The following is a 19788-nucleotide window of genomic DNA, read 5'->3' as shown; positions in this document are numbered from 1 at the left end:
TCTACACCAGTTGCCTCCAACACTTCTCTATAAAACAGTCATCAAAAAACTCACCAAATTTCTTTACATTTTTTCAGTTTGATAAAAAATTCAAAGGCAATTTGTCATCGCTCTTGCAGAAACAATAGCAGATCATTTGCTTTTGTTTGGTGAAAAATAGAAAGCAATGAAAACCAATAAGGAGAGGAACCCATTAGAATGTTTCCATATAAGCCAATGCTTTCAAAATCCTCAATATATGTATTTTTTAAAGCAATACAGATGGTAATATTATTAATTACATTTTTTTTTACTAAACCGCAAAATCTGAAAAGATACTGAATTATTATTATTGAAGAAGGTATCCATTACCTAATATACTACATGTGAATTTCAGACCAATTGCAACATTAATTTCAGAAAAAGTTTCTCAAGGTACTGTAAATCAGTTTTTGCTGGTTTTCAGGGAAGATATCTCTTATATGCCCATAGCTCCCCCCAATGACAAGAACCCTCACATGGTTTAGACATATATGTATTGAGGGTCCCCTATACTACAATTTTACTGAGTATGAAGAAAATTTATTGACAAATAATATTTTTATGCCACTGTCCTGTCTATTCTCAATATATTTACTCAAAATCCATTAACTGCATGCGTGCAGTCCTGAAGTCCTGATGTTCCAAAATAGATTTAAAAAGCTTTACCACTTAGTCAGGAAGAAGAATTCATGTAGAAGTAGACAATTCATTGCCATTATATGGGTGAAGTTAACATGCTCAGATCCGTTCATAAGCAATCTTTGTGCCGAGTATGAAATTCTAATGTCCCCCTATTACAAAGTTATGGCCCCGACAAAAATCTTTCTGATTTTTTTTTTTAACATATAAATGACCATGACCTTGGTTCAGAGTTATCTGGTTTAATACCCAGTTTGTTTGCTACATGTTCATTAGTAAAGAAATTTTTTAAAGATGCACATATTTTCAGCTTATGAGCCATATAGCTTTACCCTGGGAACAGATCAAACCACTGACCTGGGGATCATGAGCGTCACAATATACAAACAATATACTAACATATACTAACATGCACCTAGTTTTTGTGCAAGACGTTCAGAAGTACAGCAGCAGACTTTTCACGATTCAGTGCAGCATTTTCACTATGTAATCTATATATAGCCCTTAACCTGCAGTCTGAATCCCTGACCAGGGGCCATGAATTCCACAATTTTAGTACACTCAGGCCTTAATGTTCATTTTAAGTATATATGCACCCAGTTTTTATGCTAAATGTCCAGAAGTAAGGAACTGGAAGAGGTCCTAGATCCATTCCTTAGAACCCAAGTGGGCAGCGACAATTCAATTCAATTGTTAACCTATTTCCAAAGATGCTGCTTAGCCATATTTGGTGAAAATCAGCCAATTATTTTCTAAGAAAAAGTCAATGTTCAAAACTTAGAATATCTGGACCATTATTATAGGTTGTAACGTCCCAGGTACTATAGTTAAAACTTTTGCAATCTACCTGTAAAGAAAGATGGCAGATCAAATATTGCATCATTAAAATTTGGTAAGCTCTGGTAGTGGCATGGTTTCAATATTTCAAAACCAATCATATTTCATTTAGTAAAATGGCTGAAATACTGCAAAAAGAGATTTACACCCCAAACAATCGATCAATATTTTATCAATTAAATATCAGTTATACATATGTAATATTACAACCTCGATTTATTATCATTTATTATTTGATACATTCTGCTAGCAGTGATCAATACAGTTGAGTAAATGTTGAAAGAATGTGTAATTGTGATATTTCATGTATCAGCGCAGTGTCAATAATGCTTCAGTTTCAAAACAACAGAAATATGTGTTTATTGAACGTACTGTAGATGCATTCAATTTTGTTTTAGATTATATTTCCATTTTTTCATGTCTGGGAGAAAAATATAAAAAATTAAAGTTAAAGAATTAAATCTAACACAAATCTTTTTAATTTCAGAAAGTTTTTAAAATTATTTTAATTCAGAAATGTTGATATCTCGATCTGTTTTTCACCCTCCATCTATAGTACCACAATTGCCACCATCATATTCCTTACAAGTAAAATTAAACAATATACCATTAACTGTACGATCACATGGCTGAAGTAAAATTAAAACAATATACCATTAACTGTACGATCACATATGGCTGAAGTCAAATTAAAACAATATACCATTAACTGTACGATCACATGGCTGAAGTCAAATTAAAACAATATACCATTAACTGTACGATCACATGGCTGAAGTCAAATTAAAACAATATACCATTAACTGTACGATCACATGGCTGAAGTCAAATTAAAACAATATACCATTAACTGTACGATCACATGGCTGAAGTTTTTGACCGCGTACAGGTTAAGGAGGATAATCATAGTTCGTATATGGTTGTATATGTATATGGTTGTATAAGAGGTTGAGGAAACTCTTGTCTTGATATTCCCCACAAACATCAAGCAGGGCAAGGTCATGAGCCTTTTTTCTACCGGTGCATCCAATTTCTTTACAAATTTTATTGACAAAAACAAGAGCAACGCCAACGTGGCATAATACACCCGTAGATTTTGCTCAAGGAAAACATATTTTAGTGGGATTCATATTTTAGTGAAGTTAGCACTGGCCTCTGTGAGCTAATTCATTATCATGGTGATCAAATATACCAAGTTATAATATCCAGGAGCTTACGGTTCGGTTTGTATCCTGTCCACAAGGTTTTCCTTATAAGTGATACTACGACCTTGACCTTTGACCTTGAAAAACAATAGGCACCTTCCTCTTATCATGATGATCAAATATACCAAGTTATAATATCCTGGAGCTTACGGTTCGGTTTGTATCCTGCCCACAAGGTTTTCCTAAAAAGTGATACTACGACCTTGACCTTTGACCTTGAAAAACAATAGGCATCTTCCTCTCATCATGGTGATCAAATATACCAAGTTATAATATCCAGGAGCTTACGGTTCGGTTTGTATCCTGCCCACAAAGTTTTCCTAATAAGTGATACTACGACCTTGACCTTTGACCTTGAAAAACAATAGGCATCTTTCTCTCATCATAGTGATCAAATATACCAAGTTATAATATCCTGGAGCTTACGGTTCGGTTTGTATCCTGCCCACAAAGTTTTCCTAATAAGTGATACTACGACCTTGACCTTTGACCTTGAAAAACTATAAGCACCTTCCTCTCATCATGATGATCAAATATACCAAGTTATAATATCCTGGAGCTTACGGTTCGGTTTGTATCCTGCCCACAAGGTTTTCCTAATAAGTGATACTAGGACCTTGACCTTTGACCTCTCACCTTGAAAAACAATAGGCATCTTCCTCTCATCATGGTGATCAAATGTACCAAGTCGTAAAGCCCTAGGGCTTATGGTTCAGTCTGTATCCTGCCCACAAGGTCCGGACAGACGGACAGACAGACAGACGGGCGTATAACAATAGATATTCCTGCACATATTGAACCATAGATTTGGAAGTTGACTATCATGGCTTTCGGTGTTTACTACAAAAACCTTAACAGTCAACTAAGTACCATATAGCCCATACATAAACCTATCAGGGAGTCTTATATTTGCATTTAAGCCTCATTCGGAAGTCTTTTGTGCACATTTAATGATATAAAAGAAATTAATCTCAATTTCAAGATGAGACCACCAAAAAAAAAAAATGCTTGTGTGTTTGTGCATTTCTTACACCCAACTTTTGCACACATTCACCAATATAAGTTCAGTATGCTTATAATATCCTCCCTATCATGCAATAGAAATAACATGTACAAATATGTTAATTTCTCTATACAAATTAAGGTCAGGAAATACAAGTTTCTGTTCAATTTGCCTTGGTAGAAGTGAAATCATTGCTTTTGCATGATTAATAATCTCCTCTGAGTTTTGAAATATTGTTTGAAAAGTAAAATTCTTGACTTCAGAGGTAATACTCAATCAAATGCAATAATGGGGTCAGCCATAATTTCTAGCACATACATATTTTAGATAAACTAGAGACCCATGGGCCATATTGCTTGCCTGAGCAGCAGTATATAGCAATAAACAAGCTTGAGCAAAACTATCATTATACAAACAGCTTGGTTCAGAAAAAACTTTTCAAACATAACGACTAAAAATTCATTAATTACTTAATTATTAAAATTGACAACAAATTCATTAATTATCATATGCTCTCATAGACAGGCATAGCCTTTCATATTAACAAATTTCATCTAATGATGCTTTGTGCTAAGTTCGGTTCCCTATACATTTGTATGTAAAACTTTGATCCTCTATTGTGGCCCCATGTACCCTTACCACAGTGGTCATGATTTTTACAAATTTGAATCTCCACTTTTTCAGAAAGCTTTCATGTAAATTTCAGCTTTTCTGGCCCGGTGGTTCTTGAGAAGGAAGATTTTTAAATGACCCCACCCTATTTTTGCATCTTTGTAAATAACTCTTTAAAACAAGACACAGCCCTTCATTTGAACAAACTTGAATCCCCTTTACCCTACCATGATTTGTATCAAGTTTGATTGAAATTGGCCCAATGGTTCTGGAAAAGAAGATTTTCCTATATATCTGCATGTAAAACTGACCCCCTATTGTGGGCTAACCTACCCTGGGGGGGTCATGATCTGAACAAATTTGAATCTATACTCTATTTTAGGAAGCTTTCAGGTAAATCTCCACTCTTCTGGCCCATTGGTTCTTGAAAAGATTTTTAGATATTTTCCCCATATATTTGCATGTATAACTTTGATCCCCTATTGTGGCCCCAACATACACCTGAAGGTCGTGATCTTAATAAACTTGAATTTCTGCTATGTCAGGAAGCTTTCATGTAAATTTCAGCTTTTCTGGCCAAGTGGTTCATAAGATTTCTGAATTACCCCACCTTATTTTTGCATTTTTGTGATTATCTCCCCTTTGAAGGGGGCATGACCTCTTACCCCTCATTTGAACAACCTTGAATCCCCTTCATACAAGGTTGCTTTGTGCCAAGTTTAGTCGAATTTGGCCTTGTGTTTCTGGAGAAGATTAAAATCTGAAAAGTCTCACTTGAGCCTTTGGCTCAGGTGAGCTAAAATCTGTCCATATTCTATTAACCATACCAAACAGAAAAATTATCACTCCGGATCTGTTTATTTATTAAAGTTTTAATTATCTATCTGAAACACAAATTTTTATATGAGAATTCAAATTCTCACGTTCCAAAAGATATGCAAACCTCATGAAGTTTTTAAGACAACATACATTAGCAACAAACTGACAATTTACAATAGAACTCCAGCCAATACATCGTAGATATAATCAATACCACACCACAGTGCCAGACAGTTTGAATTTCCCTCATTAATATCAAATTTCTTATTGAAATTCTCAACTCATCATTCAAATTCATGTATATAGCTTTGTAGACTTTAAACAACCCATTCTGTGAATCATATGGTTTTAAACTTCCTCATGCAGACAAATATCGGATCCATTTAAATTAAGCTTTAATTAGATTGATGTCATTGTGCTATAAAATCTCAGTTCTTTTCCAATAAATCTACCAACAAATACATCTATAACACTTAAGAATCTTGTAATAAAAAGAGGTTCCAAATGATGAAGAGGCTCTTGACAAGCAGTCATTGATAGCCTCTAAGTGATGCAGTCCCACATTGCCTACTTTCAACAAAAATGTGTTGATATAACAATTGTTATTAATGCTTTACATGGAAACAATTGTCCATAAATTTAAAAACCTTGATGACGCTTTCTCCAGCACACATTTGACAGGAGCAGTGTAGCAGCTGTTTGTGGATTGATCAGTCTTGTTGGCTTTTAGAATCCTTAGGTAAATTATCATAGATCTTAAGAAACTAACAGGCAAACCTGTCAATGGGGATACATATGCCACTGTGGTTAGCAAGCAAACCCTTAACTGTACATCATCTAAAGGTGGTCCCATGTACAAAAGACATTAAAATAAAATTCCACTTAGTTAACAGTCTATTACAAACCTGACCATATTCCTGAATGCATGGTTTTCCTACCAACTTCCTACTCATAAAAGTACCTACTATAGTGTATGCTCAGAAGAAGATTCAGAGACCCCCCCCCCACCCCCCCCCCCCACCCCCCAATTAAAAAATCACAAGAAACCAGGACCGTTTTAATGGGGACCTTGCTTTTCAGTTAAACTCATTTTTATCATTTAAACAGTGTTGAGATGTGACCTAGATTATGATTTAGAATGCATGAATTTATGGAAACTTTAAAGAAAATCTTTTAACTTCATATTACCTCTAAGCAGAAATGCATCAAATGATGAATGTACAATGGATGAACGATCTTTCATGTCAATTCGTGCATCATTACAGATATTGATTTTCCATCGAAACATTTATCCTTAGTTGATTTCAATTTCTTTTTCGTATGTATTTATTCATCACAGAACTGTGCAAATAATAATTGTGACCAGATAAACAATTAGCTTAAAATAAACCAGCAAGAAAACTGGAAAATTATGGCAAATAAATCTTGTATACCAGAGGGGGGGGGGGGGGTGATGCTCTTTTAATATTGTAGATCTATCGATAGATTGTAAACTGTTAGCTGATGTACAGATTGTAAACTCTTAGCTGGTGTACAGATTGTAAACTGTTAGCTGATGTACAGATTGTAAACTGTTAGCTGATGTACAGATTGTAAACTGTTAGCTGATGTACATATTGTAAACTGTTAGCTGATGTACAGATTGTAAACTGTTAGCTGGTGTACAGATTGTAAATTGTTAGCTGATATATATATAGCTGAATGAAATGTTGACTCAGTGTAAATTTCCCAAAACTTGATAGATTTCACAACCTGCAATATTCATAAAAATCAGAGAGAGAAAAATAAATATATACGTATCATTTTAAAATACCCATACAAACACTTTGTGAAATCATATGGTCCTTATAAGCTTCAAAATTGTGAGAGGACTTAGATGAGCAAATAACATTTATTATTATTAACAAAAGGAGATTTGATTTTGTTATAGATGGACAAATTATGCATCCCTACAGAAAAAGTAATATCCCATCAAGGCAACAAAGGTAGCTCCACAAATAAGATTAACAGCAAATTTCAATATTAATTCATTTTGTGAAAGGCAAAACTGTGCAGAAACCCAGGGACAGACAAACAGACAGACAATTAGTAATACTTCAAAGATACATTCCACCCAAAGACAGGCATGAAACAATTGCAGAATATCACAGGGTAGACATCATATTTGAAGGTTGGTATGAGATCTAACTCAATGAAATTGGTCACTGTTAAGTCAATATTACCGGAAGAAATATAACTTATTGTCAGTGTCAAATTACACTAATCTATCACAGGTCCATGAAGTCTGCATGGAGCTCAAGTAGTTCTTCTGGTGATTTTGCCATAATCTCATCCTACACAACCACATGACTGACACGTGGACAATAAAATCCCGTTTGATGGTGAAATACACAGCTTTGGGAAGTCTTTGTATGATCAGATTGGCAATATACTGAATGACAGATGTTTGATAAGGCCTTCCACAGGTTCATATTTCATGATGCTGATGATAGTAAGCAATTATAGGCATATCAAAGCCAGGTAGAATTAAAATTCCATATAGGGACTGGGGTCTTGTCCAAATTAATTCAGCTCCAGTTTCAATAATTATTAAAATCTATTAATGATTTATAGGTGGGACATATTCTAAGCAGTAAACATGCCGCCAAAGGTGTTGCTTATCTCAGTTATATATGTGTCTCTGTCATAATCATGGAAGCATGTAAATTTAAGAATATACAAGGGTGAGTCAATAAGTAACCATCCTAACTTATTTCCGGCTGAGATCCACCTCTTCTTTTTAGTGTGAAGCACTTAGACCAACGGTGTTCAAGTGCCATCAGCCCAGAACTGAAAAAGTCGGGGTCCATTCCATTGACCCACTCCTCAACTGCCGTCACGACTTCTTCATCAGACCAGAAAATGACGTCCACGGATATCCTTTTTCAAATTTGGGAATAGGAAGAAATCACTAGGAGCTATAGGTCAGGTACCCATGGAAAGGTCAAGCAAATAGGTAGGATGTGGTATTAATTCATACCCATTTTGCTCTTCAGCATCCATTGCAACTTTGGACTCTTGTAATTTGCCCTGTTGCAGCAAAACACCTTTAAAGAGTTTACCTTGGCGATTTTCACTGATGGCAGTTCTCAGCTGGCCTAGCAAGTTTCCATAGTACGCTCCACTTATTGTACTTCTCTTGGGTAAAAAGCCCAACATAATAATGCCTTACTGTGGCCATCACCTTGCCAGCAGATGGTTGCATCTTGAACTTCTTTGGCCTCGGGGACCCAGGCCCTACCTACTGACGACTCTGAGCTTTATTCTCTGGCTCATAATAATGAACAAAAGTCTATCTACAGTCACCAGATGCAAAAGAAAATCATCTTTTGACCTAAAACGCTTCAACAAGGCATTGCATACTAATGATCTGGTTGCCATTTGCTCATCACTAAGGGATTGGGGGTCCCAACGGGCTCTTAGCTTGTGCATACCTAAACGATCATGTAAGATTGTTGAAACGCTACCATGTGAAATGCCTCATGCCTGCCCTATTTCTTCCACCTGAATTCGCCCATCAGAGTATACCAGATCACGAACCTTTTTACACATTTCTTCGTCAGTGGCATCCAGTGAGCATCCAGACCTGACTTCATCTTCTAAAGACGTTCTACCGCGTTTGAATTCCCCTACCCAGAATTTAATCTGACCATAAGATGGTGCAGAAGACCCATAAATATCAGCTTACTCACTGTGTATTTCCTTGCTTGTTTCATCTTTTAAATACAAGTACCGAATTATAGTACGGTACTCAACTTTAGATGAAAAGCATGCCTTTGCATCACTAGCCATGTTTGACATTCAATATCTTATCAAAGAATGACTCGATACGCGTGCAATTTTATACCCAGGTATAAAACATGTATTGAAACAAGGCATGAAAATCGTGACCGTCTCACTCAATCGAAAATGGGATAGGCTGGTTACTTATTGACTTGCCCTCGCAACACACAGAATTTAATACAGTAACAAATGAAGACACATATGTAGAGTACTCACATACAAAGCATCCATCCCAAAACTTTAAAAATAGCTACAGAACTGTAGTTCCATAGTCTAAACAAAAAAAGGAATGACTGCAAAATTTTTATGACCTACGTGAGGGGGATAGTTCTGTAGCTACTTTAGGGATGAGATGGGGAGGGGATAGTTCTGTAGGTACTTTAGGGATGAGATGGGAGGGGATAGTTCTGTAGCTACTTTAGGATGAGATGGGGAGGGGATAGTTCTGTAGCTACTTTAGGGATGAGATGGGAGGGGATAGTTCTGTAGTTACTTCAGGGATGAGATGGGGAGGGGATAGTTCTGTAGTTACTTCAGGGATGAGATGGGAGAGGATAGTTCTATAGTTACTTTAGGAATGAGATGGGAGGGGATAGTTCTGTAGCTACTTTAGGAATGAGATGGGGAGGGGATAGTTCTGTAGCTACTTTAGGAATGAGATGGGGAGGGGATAATTCTTTAGTTACTTTAGGAATGAGATGGGAGAGGATAGTTCTATAGTTACTTTAGGAATGAGATGGGAGGGGATAGTTCTGTAGCTACTTTAGGGATGAGATGGGGAGGGAATAGTTCTGTAGCTACTTTAGGGATGAGATGGGGGAGGGGATAGTTCTATAGTTACTTTAGGGATGAAATGGGAGGGGATAGTTCTATAGCTACTTTAGGAATGAGATGGGAGGGGATAGTTCTGTAGTTACTTTAGGGATGAGATGGAGAGGGGGATAGTTCTGTAGTTACTTTAGGGATGAGATGGGAGGGGATAGTTCTATAGCTACTTTAGGAATGAGATGGGAGGGGATAGTTCTATAGCTACTTTAGGGATGAGATGGGGAGGAGGATAGTTCTGTAGTTACTTTAGGAATGAGATGGGAGGGGATAGTTCTGCAGTTACTTTAGGGATGAGATGGGAGGGGATAGTTCTATAGCTACTTTAGGGATGAGATGGGGAGGGGATAGTTCTGTAGTTACTTTAGGAATGAGATGGGAGGGGATAGTTCTGCAGTTACTTTAGGGATGAGATAGAGAGGGGGATAGTTCTGTAGCTACTTTAGGAATGAGATAGAGAGGGGGATAGTTCTGTAGCTACTTTAGGAATGAGATAGAGAGGGGGATAGTTCTGTAGTTACTTCAGGGATGAGATGGGGAGGGGATAGTTCTGTAGTTACTTCAGGGATGAGATGGGAGAGGATAGTTCTATAGTTACTTTAGGAATGAGATGGGAGGGGATAGTTCTGTAGCTACTTTAGGAATGAGATGGGAGGGGATAGTTCTGTAGTTACTTTAGGGATGAGATGGAGAGGGGGATAGTTCTGTAGTTACTTTAGGGATGAGATGGGAGGGGATAGTTCTATAGTTACTTTAGGGATGAGATGGGGATAGTTCTGTAGTTACTTTAGGAAGGAGATGGGAGGGGATAGTTCTGCAGTTACTTTAGGGATGAGATAGAGAGGGGGATAGTTCTGTAGCTACTTTAGGAATGAGATAGAGAGGGGATAGTTCTGTAGCTACTTTAGGGATGAAATGGGGAGGGGGATAGTTGTGTAGCTACTTTAGGGATGAAATGGGGAGGAGGATAGTTGTGTAGCTACTTTAGGGATGAGATGGGGAGGGGGATAGTACTGTAGTTACTTTAGGGATGAGATGGGGAGGGGATAGTTCTGTAGTTACTTTAGGGATGAGATATGGAGGGGATTGTTCTGTAGTTACTTTAGGGATGAGATGGGAGGGGATAGTTCTATAGCTACTTTATGGATGAGATGGGGAGGGGATAGTTCTGTAGCTACTTTAGGATGAGATGGGGAGGGGATAGTTCTGTAGCTACTTTAGGGATGAGATGGGAGGGGATAGTTCTGTAGTTACTTCAGGGATGAGATGGGGAGGGGATAGTTCTGTAGTTACTTCAGGGATGAGATGGGAGAGGATAGTTCTATAGTTACTTTAGGAATGAGATGGGGAGGGGATAATTCTGTAGCTACTTTAGGAATGAGATGGGAGGGGATAGTTCTGTAGTTACTTTAGGGATGAGATGGAGAGGGGGATAGTTCTGTAGTTACTTTAGGGATGAGATGGGAGGGATAGTTCTATAGCTACTTTAGGGATGAGATGGGGAGGGGGATAGTTCTGTAGTTACTTTAGGAATGAGATGGGAGGGGATAGTTCTGCAGTTACTTTAGGGATGAGATAGAGAGGGGGATAGTTCTGTAGCTACTTTAGGAATGAGATAGAGAGGGGGATAGTTCTGTAGTTACTTTAGGGATGAGATGGGGAGGGGATAGTTCTGTAATTACTTCAGGGATGAGATGGGAGAGGATAGTTCTATAGTTACTTTAGGAATGAGATGGGAGGGGATAGTTCTGTAGCTACTTTAGGAATGAGATGGGGAGGGAATAGTTCTGTAGCTACTTTAGGGATGAGATGGGGAGGGGATAGTTCTGTAGCAACTTTAAGGATGAGATGGGGAGGGGAATAGTTCTGTAGCAACTTTAGGGATGAGATGGGGAGGGGATAGTTCTGTAGTTACTTTAGGGATGAGATGGGAGGGGATAGTTCTGTAGTTACTTTAGGGATGAGATGGGGAGGGGATAGTTCTGTAGTTACTTTAGGAATGAGATGGGAGGGGATGGTTCTGTAGTTACTTTAGGGATGAGATGGGAGGGGATAGTTCTATAGCTACTTTGGGATGAGATGGGAGGGGATAGTTCTATAGCTACTTTAGGGATGAGATGGGGAGGGGATAGGTTGCAGATTATCACGCTAGAACTTGTCCACATTTACCAATGATTTCAGACAGTAATAAACTTTCAATGTATTTCTGTATTTCATTCATTTCTCAATAAAAGCATTAATCTTTCAACTTTACATAAAAAAGAAAACCAATTTATTAAAAAAAATATGAATATAAGAAATAAAGATTTAGTTTAATTGTTTGTATATGCATTAAAGGACACATCGCATGTTTTTAAACTTTTTAATTTTTTCAGCAAAATTAATTCATTTCATGCCTAAAACTACTTTACATGTGTTTTAAATGAAACAGTTTGCGTAGTTTTCGAGTTTGAAAGCGATGAAATTCAAATCTTGCGATATGCATATTTTCTTCGATATTTTACGCACCATTATCTGTGACGTTATATGCAACCTCGAGCGATAAGATTTGAAAACAGTTGATAGCCATTTCATAAACAGATTAGATTTAATTGACAAACAAACAATTATCACATTAACAGCTTGTATATAACACTGCATTAGGGTGTTTTGTGCCGTTTAAGGGTGTACTTGCTGTCAGTAGAGAGGATTTGGACTGTGTTTTTATCAATTTTCGAAGGAAGGTATGAGGGACAAGACGTGAATATTTTTTGTCGGCACAACGACTTTGCCATAAAACCCCCCAGTAAAATTTGTCCCTGTACTTTTTCTAACAAGCACTTGGACAAATACGTAGATAAACTGCGAGAAAGTGGTTCTATCGAAGCTACGAACTGTTACATATAGGCCTACGACATATACTTTCCGTTCTGCTCTCGAATTCAATACACACTCGCACCAACTGACCTTCACCTTGTAACAACATAGGCAGAACTTTGCTAGCAGTGTCTACCAACTGGTAGTTTTAAAAAAGAAATTTAAAGATAATTGAACTTTCAATTATAAATAATAAAATATAATATTTCCCGACTTTGAATTGAATTATAATGCTTTCATTTTTTTAAGGAACGCGTACGTGTTTACAACAACAGCACGGCGCGCTCCCACTTCCTACGTAACAACGAAAAAATAATGATTAGGCCTAATAAAATTGCTTTAATAAAATAATTTAAAAGTATTGTGATTTTCACAATAAGTTTGATCATTATTATTATTTTTTCTTTTTCGAAATGCACCCGTGAGTGTAGGCCTAGTTGTCAATGATACATAATCGTACCATAATTTAGGCCTATCTAACTTCTCCAAAAATAAATTTAATAATAATTGCACTGTTTATTTTAGAAAAGCAACAACGCTAATTACAGTTGTTTACAGAAATGGCATTACCAAATTGTGTTTAGACAGGGATCCGATGTAAACATTATTTACTCAGAAATTTATGCAGATTTCATACTCGCTTTTCTCGCTACATTTGGGTCGCTATTTGTATGCACTGGTGGCTAAAAGATATAAGACTCTGGAAATTTGTCAACATCGAAATAAATGTTATCCATAGTAAATAAATTAGGCCCCTAAAACCCGAGTTTTTAAAAATATCTAACACTACTTTTACAACAAGTTGATCGACGAAGGTCGCATATGACGTCACTGTACCACGTGACTACCTATCTAATACTTATCATTTCCATTAGTGGAACTCTTCAAATTAAAGGCGCGTAAAGTCCTGCTACCGGGACAACATAATGTAAACACATTACTTAGGCATACGTAATATGAATTATGGTATCGAATACATATTATATTACCGACTGCAAACCACAACACTGATAAAGATTCTAAAGTCAAATTTAGGAATTGATTATTCTTACAAGAAAACAGACGAACGTATTAAACTATGTGAGGAAGAGAAGCTACTAAATTTGCCAAATCTGACCGATATAAAGCGTCAATCGCAAGAAGAACTGTGAAGGGAAAAACCTATAAGCACATCCAACACAAGAATTTTTCTTGTAATTAATGTGATGAATATGTTTTTAAAGTTATTCTGTCAGACTATGAAGACATTCTATTTTATCATACAATTAGGACAGGTTCATATGGCATGGACTTTGTAATCGTACACGTACCCCCCCCCCCCCCCCCCCCCGTCAATTTCCATATTTTAGAACAAATCATGTACATGTATATGCCAAACTGCATTTTTAAAAGCCGTTTATAACACTAATTAACACACCTAATGCATTTCCCAAACTGCATCTAAGCTAATTTGAAAATTACAAAAAATATTGATGGACTTGGGTGTCCAAAGAACATCGTTGTTTGGGAATTTTTCAAATAGGTGTGGTGTGTATTGGAGTTTTAAAAAACATGAAACTTCTTTAATAAGATAGTGTTAGAATATTTGAAAAAATGCAGTTTGACTAATGGTAATTTTATTTAAAAATACACCATGCATTTTAACTTTTAAAGGGGGGGGGGGTGCTCTGAACGTTTCGTTTATGTCCCAGTAATCTCGCACTTGCTCGCGAGATTTGTTCATTTTCTTACCAATGACGCACAAGAGTCATCAAAGCGCGATAACTCCAACGAGCTGGTAATGAGAAGTATTAACTAGGCTTTTTGAAATCGGGCTTATATTTAAGTCCGTATTGTGGCTAATTGTCGCAATACTTCAGCGAACGAACTATTACAATTAATTTCTATAAGCATAAGGAAGACAAAATGCAAATAATTCTGTATACTTTGAAAACACGAGATGTGTCCTTTAAGGGATTAACACATCAGAAGTATGGGGTACTATTTTGCATAATCGACTTTGCCCATTATAAAAAGTACCCCATGTTTTCATTGTGCTGATGGTGAGATTCAATAAATGATTGATTGTTTATATACCCCAATAATACAAACAAACTATACATAGACCTTATATAACCACTAGACAAATAATGACTCTGTATTTGAATCCTGTGAATAATGATTAACACTCAGATGAAACAACTAATCCAGCTGCTCTACTGATTCATCTAAGGCTTGATTCCACTAATTAATGATCTTCACATCTGATTGAAAATGTAGAGTTGACAAAAATGATGTACCTGATGGCATCAATCATCCGGAGCCCCATGTTGACACAATTGGCTGCGTGGTTGGAGTTTGGAGTAGGCAGTCCGGACACACAGTAATAACAGTCACCTAGGATCTTAATCCTCATACACTGGTTTTTCTGAAGTAAAAAAAAAAAATGATTCTTAGCATAGAATTTGTATACAAAATTCAATTTGATTATAATCACTTTAAAATTGTGAGTATTTTCATGTCATTTCAACATCATTTTAATGCATTCCAGGGTTTGACATTTACTTTTTTGAGCACTAGACCAGTCGGGGCTACTTCAAATGATTTTTGCTAGACCTGACCTTACATCCACTAGCCCCGACCAACTTTCCAGAAACTGATAGTTTTTCCATATTTAAATGTACTTAATTCAAATGACAAACATTACGTTTGCATGAACTAAAACATACTTAATTGTCTCAAAAAAGAGCTTTAGTCTCGTCATTCGATCTAATGCTTTCATTTTCAAACACATTTTCTGTTTCTTCAAATTCTACCAGGCATGGAAATTCTCTAGTCCATATAAAATAAAATGACCTCAGCTGTTTTTTTTAATCCCTATTTCATAAGCCCTGCTTTGTTTCTTCCCAACCTTTTACTTTTTCCCTTGGGACATCTTTCCTTGAGGACAAGAAGTTGTATTTGAATATAGACATTCCCACACGTATGTCAACACCGAAAAATGGCTGTTTACGACGTAATTTATTAATTTGATGAATTCTCTCTTATATTTGATTCAAATAAACTGGGTTTTTTAAACAAAATGAAAATAAATTCATCTAAAACATAACTTGACACACATTAACATCAAGTAGATGGTTTTAAAACATCACTTCCAACCACGACTTATTTATTAGAACTAAAAATAGAGATTGTGTCATCATGTGGTTCAAAATTGCTCGCAAAGTCTACAATTATTCTTTTTTTAGTTGAAGAATAAATATCTTATGCTTTAAAGTAAAGTTTCTTGTTTATTTTTTCAACACAACCAGTCGGACTAGTAGCTCGACATTTTACCCGACCAGGCCTATCATTTAGTAGCCTCAGTCAGTCGGACGTGCCTTAGTGTCAAACCCTGCATTCCTATGAAAACCTATAAATTCCTACTGTGACCCTAACTCTAAGGATCATGATTTGAGTGAACTTGACTCTACGCTATATTGGGGTGTGTATTGCTCAAGATTTTCCGATACGATACAATATTTTCTGATGCGATATCTGATATATTGGATATACAAAGTAGTTAAGCATTTTCTGAAGTAAAATATCAAAATTTTAAAAAATGAAGTGGTTTTTAATATCTTTTATTTCATAACAAAACAAACAATGACAATTAAAGTCTGAGGAAACTCCAATGTCACAATGTAAAAGCGGGGATTAAAGTCTGAGAAATCTCTGATGTGTCACAATGTTAAAGCAGGTATTAAAGTCTGAGGGAATCTCTGATGTCACAATGTAAAAGCGGGTATTAAAGTCTGAAGAATCTCTGATGTCACAATGTAAAAGCTGGTATTAAAGTCTGAGGAATCGTGTTCCTGTTAGAAGCCATTTTTAAATTATGAACTTCGATCCCGACTATTAAAAGCACTATTTTAAACCCGACATTTTATCGTATCGTATCGTCGAAACACCGTATCGTATATCGCTGGACAGGCGTATACCGGTACATTTCGATATATCGATATATTGATTCACCTCTACGCTATATATACATAAGGATTGCTATCATTTTGATTAGACAAATTGTGGCATTGGTGTGAGAAGATTTCCTGTGTATTTATACAATTTATGTAGTATTCTAAACCCCAACCTTGACTTCCCTGATACTGCAATTGTAATTTCCTTATTACGTAATTTAACATGTACATCTCCATTTGAAAGTGAGAATGGCCTTTAATTGGAAGAAACTCAAATATTCTTTCCTCAAAGATGCCAATTTATTGAATCCTGTTTGGTTGCTTCTTAAAGTAGTTATATATGTGAAAAGTTAATGATGACTAAAAACGAATGACAAATTTCAATTTATCAGTGAATCTTTCTCCTCAGTTAGCTGATATCTAAGAACGACTTTGATGTATGCATGCACTCATTGTTTGCTGGTTAAAAATCCAATTTTAAAATATCTAAAACCATTCTCTGAAAGTCCTCAATTTCGTGGAAATTGCATAATTTTTCCAACAATTTCACTAAAATTCCCAATATTTCTCATTGTAATAATCCTGTTGTCATTGTTGACCTAATTCATTTGCTAGCTAGTATATTGTCCAGGACTGTAAACATTACAGCATTATGTTCCGAGCCCTGGGGTAAGTAAAAGTATGTTACCATGGTAATTGTATAGCCTAAAGACAAACTTCAAATATGTCCTAAATTGGATTTTTTTTATCACTTCTTACCTTAGCAAGCTGGTCAAATCGTCCAAACAGTTCATTTAACATCTTGACAAGTTCCTCTGCTGTGCACTCAGCAGCCAGAGGGGTGAAATTGACAATGTCTGCATACAATATACTGAAATACAACAAGGTTATTAAGGATACCGACACACAATGATGTGAAGATTACTTACAGTGTAGGATACAATATACTGACATACAAGATATAGTTATTTACAGTGTAGGATACAATACACTGACTTACAAGATATAGTTATTTAGAATATTAAAGGAAATATTCGATGTCCATCTCTATGCCTCGTTCATAATAAGAGAGCACATTGAATTATATGTGATTAAAGGACAAATCTGGGTCAAAGTTCAGAACTCAAGGGGGGGGGGGGGGGGGGGGGGGGGGGGGGTATTATACAGCCTTAGATCCATGTAGTATATATTTCCAACTGTATAGTATGTATAATATTATAAATTTTTTTATCCTTTTCAAATTTTAATCAGTATAATCAAAAGAAAGAAGACCCGATATGACTATCAACACAAACAATTTGATAAGTCCTAGGGACAACCCGTCCCTTTCCTCAGGACAAACAAAAACGTTTTACTAATAAAATATAAATGAAGGGCCGGGTGAACATGGACACCTGGATGCACCAGAGGTAAGATCAGGTACCTTAGGAGGAGTGAGCATCCCCTGCTGACCGGTCACACCCACTGTGATTCACACAATGACAGACAAAGACCAACGGCAATAGGTCACCTGAGTCACTCAAGTGACCTAAAAATGATATTCATTTCTTAATAACAACAAATCTGCTCTACATAATGAGTGCAATAAACACTGGATTGTATATCACTAAGTTTTATAGTAACACAGGGGCCAAGCAAACTGTTTGCTGACAGCAACCCCCCCCCCCCCCCCCCTTTCTCAAATTGAAATGTAGTTAGAATTTTTTGATGAAGAAAAATTAAAAAAAAAATTCTATTTTCACTTCCTGTTTTCTACATCAAGAATTAATTTAGAGGTGAGTCTTGAACAAGCCTTTCATCAGGTAACATTCAAGTTCCCTATATGTACTATGGAGGTACATCCAGAAATTTTTATATGAAGGGGAGGTTGTTGTTACATCTTAGATACCTTACCTGCCATTGCAACACCCCCTCCAATCATGGACAATGTAAACTCTACTTTAGTTAAAATTTCCCAAACAATAGGGAGAATGCAACCCGGCCCTTTTGATCTACCACTGCATTATACATTGAGAAATGACAGACATAGTGAGAAGGATCCTCACAACAAACACTGGATCTCGTGAAATGAAACTTGACATTTATATCTTGCCGATGTTCACAGTACATAATACTGGACTTCATAACTTTTTATTTGATGTTTGATAAGCTTTAAACCATTCCAGGGTAATACCCAGAAAAGTTAATTATTCTTAATCATTAATAAAATAGAGCTCAAAGGAAATTTTTCTGCAATGGATAAAGAAAACATTGATCAGATGTTCTTTAAGATACACACATGAAAAAGTCATGTTTTTATTTATCTCAGTGGAACGACTAAAAATTCTAATCTATACTTTCAGTATTGTAGTATAATATGTTCTATCGGAGAAAGATGCATATATCTTTCTGAGCAGTCTTCTAATAAATGTGTTTGCTAACTTATGAATATCAGATGAACAAAACCAATTGCCTAGACATATCATCTTCAAGGTACATACCTCGCTTCATGTAATACGCAGCCAGGGCAGACATGTAATATCCTTTTTCTTGTGTTTTATAATGCAATAAACTCCACAGAATTAATGATAAACACATAAGGACATTTGCTTAATTATTAGCTTTCTAGAAAAGGCTGCTGTCCCTGATGTTTGTACGCTGCTAAACAGAGAAATCATCCCCTGGGAAATTTTACCCATTATATCCGTAGTCTGCATTGTCAGAAAATAAACATCATGGGCTAGGGAAAATTGTGCTACCAACTACTGGGTGTATAAACCATGGTCTGGGGACAAGTTACCGTAACTGTACAGATTAACATCTGATAGCTGTACTGATTGTAGTCTGGGAACAATGAGACAATTTACAAATCTCAAACTTAAGTTAGAGATTTTTTCAAGAAATCCAAGCCAGATCCTGGTCTGGGGATATTTAACCTGACATCGATAGACTGTACAGATCATGGCCTGGGGATATTTAACCTGACATCGATAGACTGTACAGATCATGGTCTGGGGATATTTAACCTGACATTGATAGACTGTACAAATCATGGCCTGGGGATATTTAACCTGACATCGATAGACTGTACAAATCATGGTCTGGGGATATTTAACCTTACATCGATAGACTGTACAAATCATGGTCTGGGGATATTTAACCTTACATCGATAGACTGTACAGATCATGGTCTGGGGATATTTAACCTGACATTGATAGACTGTACAAATCATGG

At 36.3% G+C, this 19788-nt stretch overlaps 1 protein-coding gene across 1 annotated transcript in view; it reads right to left on the bottom strand.

Annotated features, from left to right (window-relative positions):
• Nucleotides 1-19788, bottom strand: part of LOC125648179 (adenylate cyclase type 2-like) — an 85084-nt gene that overhangs the window by 43242 nt on the left and 22054 nt on the right. Inside the window, 2 exon segments of the mRNA XM_056155996.1 lie at nucleotides 14919-15046; nucleotides 17334-17445. Of these exon segments, the coding sequence (XP_056011971.1) occupies nucleotides 14919-15046; nucleotides 17334-17445 (240 nt within the window).

This window comes from Ostrea edulis, chromosome 1 (genome assembly GCF_947568905.1).
Source record: "Ostrea edulis chromosome 1, xbOstEdul1.1, whole genome shotgun sequence".
Taxonomy (NCBI): Eukaryota; Metazoa; Mollusca; class Bivalvia; order Ostreida; family Ostreidae; genus Ostrea; species Ostrea edulis.
This window is presented reverse-complemented; position numbering and strand designations above follow the sequence as displayed.